The 14,096-nt window shown below is 39.6% G+C and overlaps 1 protein-coding gene across 2 annotated transcripts in view; it reads right to left on the bottom strand.

Annotated features, from left to right (window-relative positions):
• Positions 1-14,096, bottom strand: part of MYOF (myoferlin) — a 169,233-nt gene that overhangs the window by 76,676 nt on the left and 78,461 nt on the right. Inside the window, exons 13-17 of one of the 2 annotated variants that reach the window (XM_043988288.1) lie at positions 9,754-9,857; positions 8,279-8,347; positions 8,128-8,171; positions 4,152-4,234; positions 1,922-1,960 (exon numbers count right to left, since the gene is read on the bottom strand). In XM_043988288.1, the coding sequence (XP_043844223.1) occupies positions 1,922-1,960; positions 4,152-4,234; positions 8,128-8,171; positions 8,279-8,347; positions 9,754-9,857 (339 nt within the window). The remainder of the gene's footprint in view (positions 1-1,921; positions 1,961-4,151; positions 4,235-8,127; positions 8,172-8,278; positions 8,348-9,753; positions 9,858-14,096) is intronic. The other variant, XM_043988289.1, reaches the window with a different exon arrangement.

Below are 14,096 nucleotides of genomic sequence, written 5' to 3'. Positions count from 1 at the left end.
AGTTTCCTGATCCATAAAATGGGGATGATAATAATAACACCTACCTCTCCGGGTTGTTGTGAGCATCAAATGAGACAACCATAAAGCACTTAGCACACGACCTGACACATAGTCAGTGCCATCTAATGTTAGCTGTTATTATTAAAAAACACTTAATAGTTGTCTCACCTTGGGCAAGACTCTTAACCCTTTTTGTGCCACAGGGAATTTCCCAATGATTTACCTGTTATTTAGTCATAGCTAGTAGGAACCTCAGGGATTATGGAATACAATCCCCTGATTTTGCAGATGATAAAACTGAGGTTTACACAGGCAAACGTCTTGCCGGTTCTTCCACATCCTTTTTTAAAATGTGGTGACCCAAACTGGATCCAATACTCTATTCTTAGCCTGATAAATGTAAAATATAGAGGAAGGATCACATCCCTATCCTTGGCCTTTCCTACTCTTTTTAATATAACTCAATATTGTGTTGACTTTTTTCCAATGAGCTTACATTGGTGACTCATATTCATCTTGTGGTTCGTTGGAATCTTCCCCTACCATGCATTTCCTGGCTTTTGTTTTAGGTTTATTGATAAATTTCATAGTGGCCCTTTCTTATCCTATATTTGCACTTTGAGGTGTTTTCCCCTAAACGTACCACCTCATATTTATCCCTCACAAATTTTAGCTTTTTCTTTTAGGACCAATTTTTATTCAGGTTAGAAAAGGTCATTTTGAATTTTAGTCCCGTGCCATGTATTTAGCTTCAGCTACAAATCTTTTGAGTCTTCAATGTTTCTATATCAATTGTTGTCATTCAGTCATTTTTCAGTTATGTCCAATTCTTTATGAGCCCGTTTGGGGTCTCCTTGGTAAAGATACTGGAGGGTTTGCCATTTCCTTCTCCAGTTCATTTTATGGATGGGGAAACTGAGGAAAACAGGGTTAAGTGATTTGCTCAGGGTCACACAGCCAGGAAGTGCCTGAGGCTAGATTTTGAATTTAGGAAGATGAGTCTTCCTGACTCTAGGCCTCGTGCTCTATCCACTGTACCCCCTAGCTGCTCCTATTTCAATTAGGACCACCCAAAAATTGATCCCCCTGGGCCATCACTGAGCATAAAGTCATGGAGCCCCCTGCTGTGCTGCTCTAGATGTTGCCCCTTTGAAGGCTGAGCACTGGAGCTGTGTATGAACAAGACAGATACCAACCAGAGCCTTCTTTTCTGTGTTCCTTTCTGACATGAGAGGGAAGAAATTCTATCCATCCTGAGTAAGCATTTACTGACTTTCTATCACCATGGATTTGGGGGAGGAGTGAGGGGAAAGGAAAAATAATTCTCTTCAACTGAAATGGTTGTTCCTATATTACTGCTGACCGATCCTTTTTTTAAACCATCATGAAAACATTGACATCCGAAGGAACTTCAAGTTGACTTTCTGCTTTTGATTCACTCAAGTCTCCTTGTATTAAATTATACTTTTTGTACTTTGGTGGCAACATGAAAACAGTTTGAATTTTCCAACCAGATGGAAAAATCAATGAAATCACTGACTTGGGCTTAAGAGAAAAAGGTTACTTCCAATTCCAGAACTACTGACCTTGGTGTCCATATCTATGTAGCCAGTGAGCACAAAAAGAACACGGGTTATAAAATAATTGAACAATCTCATGAGACATTAATCACAGGGCAGGGGAGGGCAGCAAAGGTGCAGGAGGGAATTGTGGGAAATCTAGCATCGCATAAGCAGGTTTGTTGCCAAGCTCAGCTCTGCAGCACTGTCATGCACAAGGAACATGGAGATGATTCCACTGCCAAAACCATTTAGGGAAGGACAAAATGCTACACCCCCATTTAAAAAAAGAATGCATTTTGTATGATATACAACAAAAGATAGTCTGGGCAGTGGAGGGCATAAGTCACAAAACATGAAACCTGTAGGTGATGCAGCCCAAGCTCCCGAAGGTGAAGAATCTATATTGTAAAAATATGACCGTTTAAACAACAAGAGAAACACAGGTATTACGGAACATTGAAGAAGTTAAGTTATTAAGCAGATGGTTTAGCAACACTGAAGTTAACTCAAATTCAGATCCCAAAGAGAATATTGCCATCCTGTTTTACACTAATCTGACAAACAGGGTTAAAAAAAAACTGAGAAATTTTTGTCCTACTCCCTTGAAAATCCTTCCACATGATTTCCCACTTTGAACCAACATCAAACAAAGATTCATGCAAAAAAAAGTGACCATCAGGAGCCTGAGGGGGTAATGCTGGGGAGGGGGTAGGTGTAACACTTTACATTTTTATTTAAAATCCTTTGTCCTATGTTTGCTTTGGGGTCAGAGACCTGGAATTTGTGGGACCATGGTTAATGTCTCTGGCTATTTCTGCACAAAAAATGTTTCCAACCTGGGAAATCACAGAGAATAAACTCTCTCTGGTAATGCTAATTAGTAACTGTTCTGAAATGTTTAGTCTTAGAGGGCCCACTGCAGCTACTGAGAGAGTCAGTGATTTGCTGAGAGTCATGCAGCCAGAATGTACCAAAGGTAGAACTTGAACCACATTCTTCCTGACTCCATGGTTGGATCTCTATCTACTATGGCATGCTGGCTCTCATTTCCATGACCCTATAATATTTCATCCCAAACATATTTTTGTCCTTCAGTAAGGGCTTACCTAGAGTCCTTACTGCAAGTGTGATTTGTAATATAGAATGGAAGTTCAGAGGACCTCAAATCTGGGAAAATCTAGGATATTTGTCTCTTTGAGGCAGCTAGGTTCCCTAGTAGACAGTGTTAGAGTGGGAACCAGGAAGACCTGTGTTTGAATTCTGCCACAGATTAGTCAAGTGATTTAACTTCTCTTGGCCTCTGTTTCCTTGTCTATAAAAAGGGGATAATAACAGCACCTACCTTACAGGGTTCTTGTGAGGAGCAAATGAGATAATATTTGTAAGGTACTGTGTAAATCTTCATGCAATCTATAAATGTTAGCTATTATTGTTGGTAATATCATTATCGGGGCAGCTAGGTAGCACAGTGGATAGAGCACCGGCCCTGGAATCAGGAGTACCTGAGTTCAAATCCGGCCTCAGACACTTAACACTTACTAGCTGTGTGACCTTGGGCAAGTCACTTAACCCCAATTGCCTCACTAAAAAGGAAAAAACAAAACAAAAAAAAACAACAAAAAAAGATAATATCATTATCTCAATAACAATCAATACAACAAAGTGAGAGAGAAAACAATAATGAACCATCTGGGCCATAAGAAAAGGTCACAGATGCATGTATTGAAATGAAAGGTTTTACAAAGTTGTCAGCCTTCTCAATGGTCCTGGCGTCTATAATTTGGGGATTTATTCCAGAACCTAGGGCTAATAAATAGTATATGGGGGACATGGGCAGCACTGATCTCTACCCCCCCAATCAATCGTTATTATAGTGCAACTTATAAAACAAAATGGAGTCCCAAGATCCCTTAAATCTGGAGGACTCTAATTAGGTCCTTGTCCCTTTTTTCTTGTTGTATTAGTCTACCTCTGTCTTAGACATTTGATCTTGCAAGAGAGTATTAAAGAATTGTTTATGTTTTATAAGCTGTCATACAAAACAAAACAAAACAAAACAAAAGATAAACTGTCTTAAGAAACCCTTATTTCAAAATCCTTACTTGAAGCCAAGGGGTCTGGCACAAAATGTTAACTCTATACACAAAGCAAAGAAGCTTATATAACCTTTTATCATTAGTAGACCGAGGCTTACTTAAAATACCCTGCAATATTGTTAAAATGAGAAGTAGATGAAGCCTCCATCTCCCAAATGGGTGTTTTATGTTCCGGTTTTCCATGTCTTCATCATGCTATATCATTCATGGATACCTGACATCTGTTAGAAAGACTCTTCAATGAGAACTGGTCCATCAAGAGGCATGTATAAACAGTGGGTGGGAGACTCAGTCCTACAAATGTTTTGAGCTGCTGTGATTATCTGTGAATTGACTGCATTGCCTATTCATCGCCATCATGTTGCTAAAATGGTTCACTGGATTGACTATATATATACAAAAGAGTTGATCACCACCTATACTAATCTGTTTCAAAGTGTTCTAGACTAGTAACTTTGTATCTTCTTACTTGAATATAGGCTGGGTGACTTACCTTCAACTTCCCCACCTGATGCAGCAATTTTAGAGAGATACAGATAGGTTGTTCCTACTACATCATTCTTGGTTAGGCGGTCCCTGCAAGAAAGAAGAGATTAATTCTTTGTCCTTTGCAGGTGGAAGGTTTGATTGTCAAAAATCAAACAATTAACCAGTATTTGATTGCCCATCCATGAGAGGAAGGCAGTCTTCCATGACACGCCTACATTTCTGAGTGTAGTGTGGTCTACAAGGAGCTCTCCTCAGAGCTGGATTTGAGAGGGGCCAAACTGTGCATATTTTAAGTATATATAGCTTTGTGTGTCTTCCCTGGGTAAATCAGAGAATCAGCCACCATATCCTATGTAACTGTCAGTCATTGGAGTGACTGACCATCACAACTCCACACAATTCCTCTCCTCCACCTAGAGACATGTTTTTCTGCGGGTACCCATTGGAATTATAAAGAGTCCCACTCATTCATGTAAATTATTTCCTCGGTAACTGATGAAGAATCAGACCTAATTTGCATGCAAGATGATTATAGCCTCCATGCATTGAGCATTAAGCTCAGTTCTCTTCACATCAGAGGACAACTAGACCAACCTTTGGGTGTCCTACAGGGGATGTCGTCCAAACACCTATTTATTTCCCCGACAGAACTGAAACCTTTCTGTATGGCATGCATCTGAAGATCACATTCCAGGGAACCCCTTAAATGGTGTGGCTTTAAGGCCAGCTCTTGGAGGGGCCAAATTTGGTCAGAATCAACCTATATTCTCAGGGTCACTTATATCTTCAGTATAAGTTCAGTCTAGAAACAGATCTTCCATATTGGTCAAGAGATAGAATGTGTCTCTTGAGCTGACTGGACCAAAGATACATCACTGGAGGACCCCATGGTCTCTGGAGCTTTTCTAGATGATACTGGAATGACGCTGATTGCAGTGTGTGCTTATTGGAATGAGCATTTTGACTGCCTTCTTTCCTCCCACCCACCCCTCACCTCCTTCATATTTTCTCCTCCCATGGCTTCCATGGCACTGCACTTACATGGTTCAATTCAATTTAACAAATGTTTGCTAAGTGTCTATGTATAGGATACTGGAATATGAAAACAAAAACAAAATAATAAGTCTTGTCCTTAGGGAACTTATCATCTAGCGAGGAATACAACATGTATATGGCTAAGGAAATACAAAGCTTCAACATAGTAAATGCAAAGTAATCAGGAGGAAGAGAATACAAATAACTGGAGAGAGAAGTCAAGAAAAGTCTTATATAGGAGATAGCTGCTGAGAAGAGCCTAGAAGGAAAGGGCTTAAGAATTATCTTAAGAAGCAAAGATGGAGAGGAAATGAATTCTAAGCACAGAGGACCACCTGTACACAGGCAGAGGCAAAAAAAAAGAATGTCATGTAAGGGGAATAGCCAATAGACTGGTTTGTTTGGATCATAGAGGGAACGAATGAGTATAATATGGAATAAGAATGAAAAAGTAAGTGGGAGCCAGATTTGTTTCTTTCTAGTCCCTTGATTGCCCCCATTTTGTCTCTTTTGTTGGCTCCTTGTCATCATCCTGCCTCTCAAACATGGGAATCCCCAAAGATTCCATCTTTTGCCCATGACTCTTCTCCTTCTTCATCCTCTTTTTTAGCCCCACAATCTCAACAATGGCTTCAATGATCATCTCTATGTAAATAATTTCTAGATCCAAACTGCCCCACATCCAACGTCACCCAATCCTATATTTCTAACTGACTGCTAGATATCTCCACCCCAGCATTCTCTATTTCTTTTGATTGGCAACACCATCCTCTCAGTTATTCAGACTTCATATCTAGGAGTCCTCTTTGGCTCTCCAATGATCTTACATCCATTGATGTGCAAAGTTCTATTGAGGTTAATTTTATAATATCCCTTGTATCCACCCCTTCCTTTCTACTCCCTTTCATACACCCTGTTCATATCAGGCTCTCCTTTCTGCTTGCCTAGCCTATCATAATAACTTTCTAGCTAGCCTTCTTGCCTGCAATACAAGTTCACTCTAATTCATCCTTCACAAAGCTGCCAATATAATCTTACTACTATTACATAGGATTATTCCGCTCAAAAATCTTCAGTGGCTCCCCACTGCCCACTAAGCATAAACTTATTTGACCTTAGTATATAAGACCCTGCACAATCTGGTTGCAATTTACTTTTCTGATCTTATCCCATTTAGTGAGACTCTATATTCCTTCTTTTCTTCCACAAGTCTCCGTTCTATTGCCTTATTCTTATTCTGCTCTCTCCATTCACCACCATGTCTTTTCTCAAGCAGTCAGCCATGCTTATCTGTTGAAATCCCTCCTTTCCTTCAAAGGTTCTCATCAGGTTTCTCCTCTACCTTAAAACCTTCCCTGATTGCCCCAGATGAAATGATGATTCCCCCTTTAAAAATCTTTTAGCATCGGGCAGCTAGGTGGCGCAGTGGATAGAGCACTGGCCCTGGAGTCAGGAGGACCTGAGTTCAAATCCAGCCTCAGACACTTAACACTTACTAGCTGTGTGACCCTGGGCAAGTCACTTAACCCCAATTGCCTCACTTAAAAAAAAAAAATCTTTTAGCATCACACCTAAATCCCAACCCCTGTTGTATCATATGTACATATTTTGTCTCCCATTAGATTTTATGCTCCTTGAAAGCAGACCCTGAATCATATTTTTCTTTGTATCCTCAATGTCTTGCACATAGCAGGTACTTAATAAATGTTTGTTGAATTAAATTGAATTTAGTCTTAAGGCATTTCTCTGATCCACAATTACCTTCTAAGGGTTCACTACACAATTTGTGTGGACATTGGACCCATCCCACTTGACCAACTTGTATACACCCACCTGGCAAAGTTCCAAGAAAGCATAAAAAGTGTGCCTTTCCAAACATAAAAGTACCATAGACCAGGGAAATAAAATCATTAACTCCACTCACTGGCAGTGAACACAATTTCTAGCAAAGGAGCTTTGTTATATCCCTTTCAATTGGGCAGCATCTCATTGTTGTCTTAATTAGCTGTCTGTCTAGCTAAGTAATCAAAACTAGCTTCCAATCCCATGAGACAGTTGGTTTGTTATAATAGGGAGAACTGAGCTAACCAGTCTCTACAGCAAGTTCAAAGACACAGGCAGAGGGAAGGTTTGCCCCGACCCCAACACTTCTGCATGGCTATGGGAAAAGTGAAAATATGGCAAAGTATGCCAAGCAACAAGAGAGCAAGACCCTGTGGTGGTTATTTCACCTAAGGTTCCCCTCTTTTGGAAAGGGAGGAAAGGAAGCGAAATCCAGATCTGTGGTTTCATTGGTTTAAGGAACTCCTGGTGAGGAAATTCCTCTCTATCAATGCAAATCAGTGCCTTTCCAGCAAAGTAGGGTCTCAGGGAAATGCCTGAGGGCAATGCAAAGTGAAGTGACTTACCCTTGTCACCCAGTCAAAGTGGCAGAGGAAGGCCTTGAGTCAAACTCTACCTGACTCAGAACCCATTGCATTAGATTGCCCCTCAATGCATCTCTGTATCACTCATTAAAATATCCCTCCCTTACTTTTTTCTTTCCTTTGTTTATTTATTAAATCCTGACTATGTACAAAGCACTGTCTCTAGGCACTGGGAATAAAAAGATAAACAATATTTTTTTAAATGATACAGTCCAAAGAATGTTTTATGTACACATATCAATATCAATCACTAAACACTTATTACAAGCCTATTTATTATGTCCCAGAAATTGTGCCAGGTGTTGGAGACACAAAGACAAAAATGAAATAGTTCTTAGCCTCATAGAGCTTACACTCTAATGTGGGGGTGAGGAGCAGGAAAGGAAATTACTAGACTAGGTACGATGGGGGCCAAAAAGATACAAAGTGCTCTAGGAAAATTTGGAAGCAAAGGAAGAATCTCAGCTGAAATTATTTTTTTTAGATGGAGACAGAAACCAACCAGAAGTTTTAACTTACCAATCATACACTGTCAACTTTATTTTTTCACAAACTGAAGGAAACTATTAAAAATAGAAAAAGAAGAGGTCATTTTAAAACTAGGCAATAACTCCAAAACTCATTCTTTTTAACCTTAAAAAACATTCTCCCAAAACATGAAATACTCAACCTTGATTTGAAGATTGACAGCTTGATTCCACTCTGGATTTGCATTTTTCTCTATTATGTTTGTGGAAACCTGAAAAAAATCACCAGCATAAAGCAACATTAGTTCAAGCTTATAATTTCTATAATAGAATGTCGCATTCACTGTCTGGTGCCATCATTTTGTGGATTCAGTTCCTCTGAACTATAGTAACATAATACGTGCAGACAGAGTCCTTCATTCATCAATTGTGTGTGTGTGTGTGTGTGTGTGTGTGTGAAGTAACTGAGGATTTGATCAGCTATGATGAATAGCCTATATCAGTCCACATCATTGTTCTATGCCAAGCATTTCTTGGATCTGTTACTTGGTAGATTTTTTTTTTGTGGGGCAATGGGGGTTAAGTGACTTGCCCAGGGTCACACAGCTGGTAAGTGCCAAGTGTCTGAGGCCAGATTTGAACTCAGATCCTCCTGAATCCAGGGCCGGTGCTTTATCCACTGCACCACCTAGCCGCCCCCGGTAGATTTTTAACTATCAGATTTCTCATGTGATTGTCATAAGAAATATAAAGAAACCAAACCAAGACAAAACAACAGGTGTTTGAGCTATCCAAGCCTGCTAGCAAAAAGAAGAAATAGCTTAGATTCACATAATATGGCAGGTCTTTAAAACATAGGGAATGGAGACGAATTCATGATTTCACTGGCTTAGGGACTTCTCCAGTAAAGAAACTCCTCTCTAGCAAGGCAGATCTGCATTTTCTTTGACATGTAGTCTTAAAGAGCTGCCTAGGATATTGAGAGGTCAAGGGCCTTGCCCAGGGTCACACAGCTAGTGTGTGTCAAAGGCAGAGGACTTGACCCAGGCAGGTCTTCCTGACTTCAGCTCTCCACCCTCTATACCAATCTACTCATTTAAGGTTATGGTTATGCTTTGGCAGGATCTTATCTTTAGTTCATGGTATCTTTGAAACAAAAAGAAATGGTTACATTTCTCCCCACTGTAGAGATTCCCACCTAAAGAACAGTTTCTTTCTTTCTTTTTTTTTTAGTGAGGCAATTGGGGTTAAGTGACTTGCCCAGGGTCACACAGCTAGTAAGTGTTAAGTGTCTGAGGCCGGATTTGAACTCAGGTACTCCTGACTCCAGGGTCAGTGCTCTATCTACTGCGCCATCTAGCTGCCCCAAGAACAGTTTCTTTTGATTTCTGGAAGCCTAATGACTACCAGGGCTGCTGTGAGGATTTGGGGTGGGGAGTCTGAAAGTTTAGAGCATGAGTAGGGTAGGGGAAGGGATTATCTTGAGCCTGGCCCATTTTCCAACTAACTGAGAAATGAACCAGTTATGAGGGCATAGACTTTTCAAATAAGAATGGTTTTCCTAGGGCCAGCTTGGCAGGGAATCTGTCTGATGTATAATGATTGGTTTTAGGTAGCTGACACAGCTTTAAACATTTATTCCTACAAGCATTCTCACTCAGCTCATGTCCATACGCACCTTTTTTCCAGCAAAACAAACTTCTACAAATGGATCCACTAAGTTTTTCTTGTCTACATTGCCTCCAAATATTTCCTTGACAGTCTGCGAGAAGGCATCATCCACTAAAAATGAAAATATAGACAGGAGAGACTAACTTGGATCTTAAAAGCATAGAAATTAAAAACTAAATATGCCTTGAGTGCCCTGAACGAACACAGGAGAATTTGTAATTAAAAGATGCAAGGGGGCAACTAAGTGGCGCAGTGGATAGAGCACTGGCCCTGGAGTCAGGAGTACCTGAGTTCAAATCTGGCCTCAGACACTGAAGACTTACTAGCTGTGTGACCCTGGGCAAGTCTCTTAACCCCAATTGCTTCAGTTAAAAAAAAAAGGATGCAAGAAAGGAATGTGCAGGGGGATGCTGGTAAATGTTTAACAACTGGCTCTCCAGGGAGAAAAAAACATGGACTGGACACACTTTTAAGTTTAATTTGTGTTATTAATGTTTTCTCCATCACTTTCTTAAGTCTAGAGACAATCAACAAAACAATAAATCAAGTCCTAATTGTTGTTGTTGTTGTTTGTTTGTTTTTGTGGGGCAATGAGGGTTAAGTGACTTGCCCAAGGTCATACAGATAGTAAGTGTCAAGCTGATGTCGAATTTGAACTCAGGTCCTCCTGAATCCAGGGCTGGTGCTTTATCCACTGTGCTGCCCCTGCCCCCTGCCCCCCCCCCCCCGCAAGTCCTAATTTGTAGAGTTTGCCAGTTTCTGAGGTGTGAATGCTTACACTGAAAATTTAACGATCTGCTCAGGTTAGAGCTGGTTCTAACATGCTCTTGGTCCTAAAGGTGATTTTAGCCTTAATCAGAAATGGGGCTACCATGAACAATTTGAAAAAGAAGTTAGGGTCAACTGATAGAAATGTCCCAGACCAATAAAACAGAAAATAAAAACATAGGAAACATGGAAGAGAAATAACCACAATCAATTCACAGGCAATCCTCCTACCTAAGGTAAGTTGTATTCCTAGAAAAAGTATGATTTAAGTAGACTTCTGGTTTTTATAACAATGTTATAATCAGGTAGTTAGGATCCTAACTATGGGTTTGGTGGCCAACTTTTGATAGAAAAGGAGATAAAACCCTTATTTTATACTAACCTAACCAAAATGGCAAGAAAAGAATGAAAACTTAATATTGGGAGAGCTACGTGGGAACTGGCACTCAAAAAATTGTTGAGGATGGGACTGGAATAATAATAGCTAGGCTTTGTATAGCCCTTTCTGGTTTAAGAAGGACTTTATATATATTTTCTTGTTTGATCCCCACAACAACCTTTTGATTTTGTTTGTTTGGGGGTTTTTGTGGGGGGGGGGACAATGAGGGTTAAGTGACTTACCCAAGGTCACACAGCTAGTAAGTGTCAAGTGTCTGAGGCTGGATTTGAACTCAGGTCCTCCTGAATCCACTGTGCCACCTAGCTGTCCCCAGGACAACCCTTTGAGATGGGTACTATTATTTTCTACATTTTACAGATGAGGAAACTGAGGTTGACAAAGGTTAAGTGACTTATCCAGGGTCATATAAGCTAGTAAGATGACAGAGGCTAGATCTGACCTCAGGTCTTCTTGACTTCAAGTCCAGAGCTCTATTCATTATGCCCCTTAGCTGCATGTTACCAACATTTTGGAAAACCATCTGGTAACAAGCAATGAAGCACAAAAATGATGGTATTTGTTGATCGAGCATGTTTTTATGGCTAGGACATTCATCCTAAAAATATAACAACGTCTGTATCTCTCTGGGCAAAAGCATTCATAGTTGTATAGAAATATTTACCTGATAGATTTACTTATAATATGAAAAGCTACAAAACAATCTATATATCCAGTGATTGAAGAATGACTGAGTATAATATAGCAAATTAATGAAGTAGAATGAAAAGCAACATGATGTGATAGAGAGAGGTCTGAACGCAGAGTCATAAAGATCTGGGTTCAAATCTTGTCTTGGTCAAATGCTAATTGAATGACTATTAGTAAGTCAATTAACCTCTCAGTGCACCCAGGCAGCCCTTCAGGATTGTAAATTACATTGTAGTGCAGTGAAATGGGGGCCAAATTTAGAATCTAGAGAACCTTTGTTTGAACCTCAATTCTGCCATTTATTGCCTGGACAACTGTGCCTGGCAGAGATGCATCCACTTGCTATCTGTGTGACTTTGAGCTTTATCTTCGTGGGTATTAGTTTCCTCCTCTGTAAAACGGAACTGGACTATATGACCTTGGATGTCCCTTCTAGATCTAAATCTAGGCTCTGATGATACTAACATGAGTTGTGGATCTGCGTTAGAAGAAAGAGTTTTCTACACTGGGAGTTCCTAAAACCAATGAAATCTGAGATCTAATCCCTCCTCACCCCCTCCAAAAAAAGTAGAGGAATATTATTGTATAATAATACCAATACATAAGAATCAAAAAATATGAAAACACTTAGATGAAGTGGGATGAAGTAAGATCAGCAGGATCATAACTGTATAAACATTTATTGCAGCTAGCCTACCATACTTAATCAGTTTGAAATTACACATATTCTGGATCACGGTCTTGTCACGGCAGAGAGGTTTGTGTAGCTCAGTGAAATTATGAGCTGTACTGTGCAGGGTCACTCAAGACAGACAGGTCATAGGAGAACATTGTACACAGTATCAACAACATTATGTATTGATCAGCTGTGATAGACTTGACTCTTCTCAGCAATACAATGGTCCAAGATAGTTCCAAAGGACTCATGATGGAAAATGCTCTCCAAATGCAGAAAAAAAGAACTGTGGAATCTAGATGCAAATTGAACCATACTATTTCTATTGGGTTTTTTTTGTTGTTGTCATTTTTCTTTTTTGAGGTTTTTCCTTTTTGCTCTGATTCTTCTCTCATAACATGCCTAATGCAGAAATATGTTTATTGTGATTGTACATATATAACCTATATCAGATTACTTGCTGTCTTGGGGAGAGGGGAGGGAAGGAGAAAAATTTGAAACCAGAAATCTTATAAAAACAAATGTTGAAAACTATTTCTAAATGTAACTGGAAAATAATGAAATATTTATATGGGAAAAAATTAAATTTTATTTAAAAAAGAGAGGTCATAGTAGAGGGTTCTGACAAAAGGTGATCCACTGGAAAAGGAATTGGCAGATCAATCCAGTATCTTTGACAAGAAAATGGGCAAGGCCCTGGTATGCTTTGGTCCACAGTGGTGGTGGTGGGGCATGAAGAGTCAGACATGACTAAATGACTAACCGACAACCCTAAATCAGGCTTCCTAAATCAAACAGGACAAGACAGTTAGCAATCACAGAACATTTAATTTACGTACTTGAGAGCACCAGAGGACTGTGCTGAATTAAGAAAATCCTTTTAAGGTTTAGAGCAGAGGGACTATGGTTATATGAGCTGGAACGCGTCAGAATAACCCATGATACAGGGACCCAATCTCCTCCCTGCCAAATTCTGGTTGTATTCTTGGGGGCTGGTTTACATCTATGCCTCTGCTATAAATTGCTATTAATTCCTTCTGGGGAATAAGCACTCTGAAAGAAAGATGCAAGAGAAAAGGCAGCAAGGTGGGGGGCGAGGCAAAAATGACAATTGGTTCTCCTTTACAGGTTGATGCAAAGGCCATACCACTGAATCCTAGCCAGCCAATTATTTGGGAGCAGTCCCAGTCCTAGGAAACCAATCAGGGATTGCCAATTCTTCTTCCTCTTCTTTTTCTTCTTCTTCTTGCCAACCATAATATATTTATTTTTTTAGTTAAAATGTTTTTATAATAAACATTTTTATTTCTAGTTTTGGGTTCCAATCTTTATCCATCTTTTCCTCCCTCCCCTCCCCCCTGCCTGAGGTGGCAAGCAATCAGATATGGGTTATACATGTACAATTATGTAAAACTTTAACATATTTGTCATTTTAGAATTAGAAATCAAAGGAATGCCCCTCAATTGGGAAATGGCTAAATAAACTGTGGTATATGATGGTGATGGAATATTATTATGCTATAAAAAATGACAAGCAGGATGACTTCAGAAAGGCCTGGAAAGACACATATGAAATGATGTATTTTGAAGTGAGCAGAACCAAGAGAATATTGTACACAGAGACAGCAATATTGTTCGATGAAGAATTGTGAATGACTTGACTTTCTCAACAATACAATGATCCAAGACAATCCCAAAGGATTATTGATGAAACATACTATCCACCTCCAAAGAAAGAACTGATATTGATGGAACACAGACTGAAGTATGCTATTTTTCACTTTCTTTCATTTTTTTCTTTTAATCAAGCCAATCCTTC

The sequence above is a fragment of the Dromiciops gliroides genome, chromosome 2 (assembly GCF_019393635.1).
Source record: "Dromiciops gliroides isolate mDroGli1 chromosome 2, mDroGli1.pri, whole genome shotgun sequence".
In the NCBI taxonomy this organism is placed as follows: Eukaryota; Metazoa; Chordata; class Mammalia; order Microbiotheria; family Microbiotheriidae; genus Dromiciops; species Dromiciops gliroides.
Note: the sequence above shows the minus strand (reverse complement) of the source record. Positions and strands in the feature narration are given on the sequence as shown.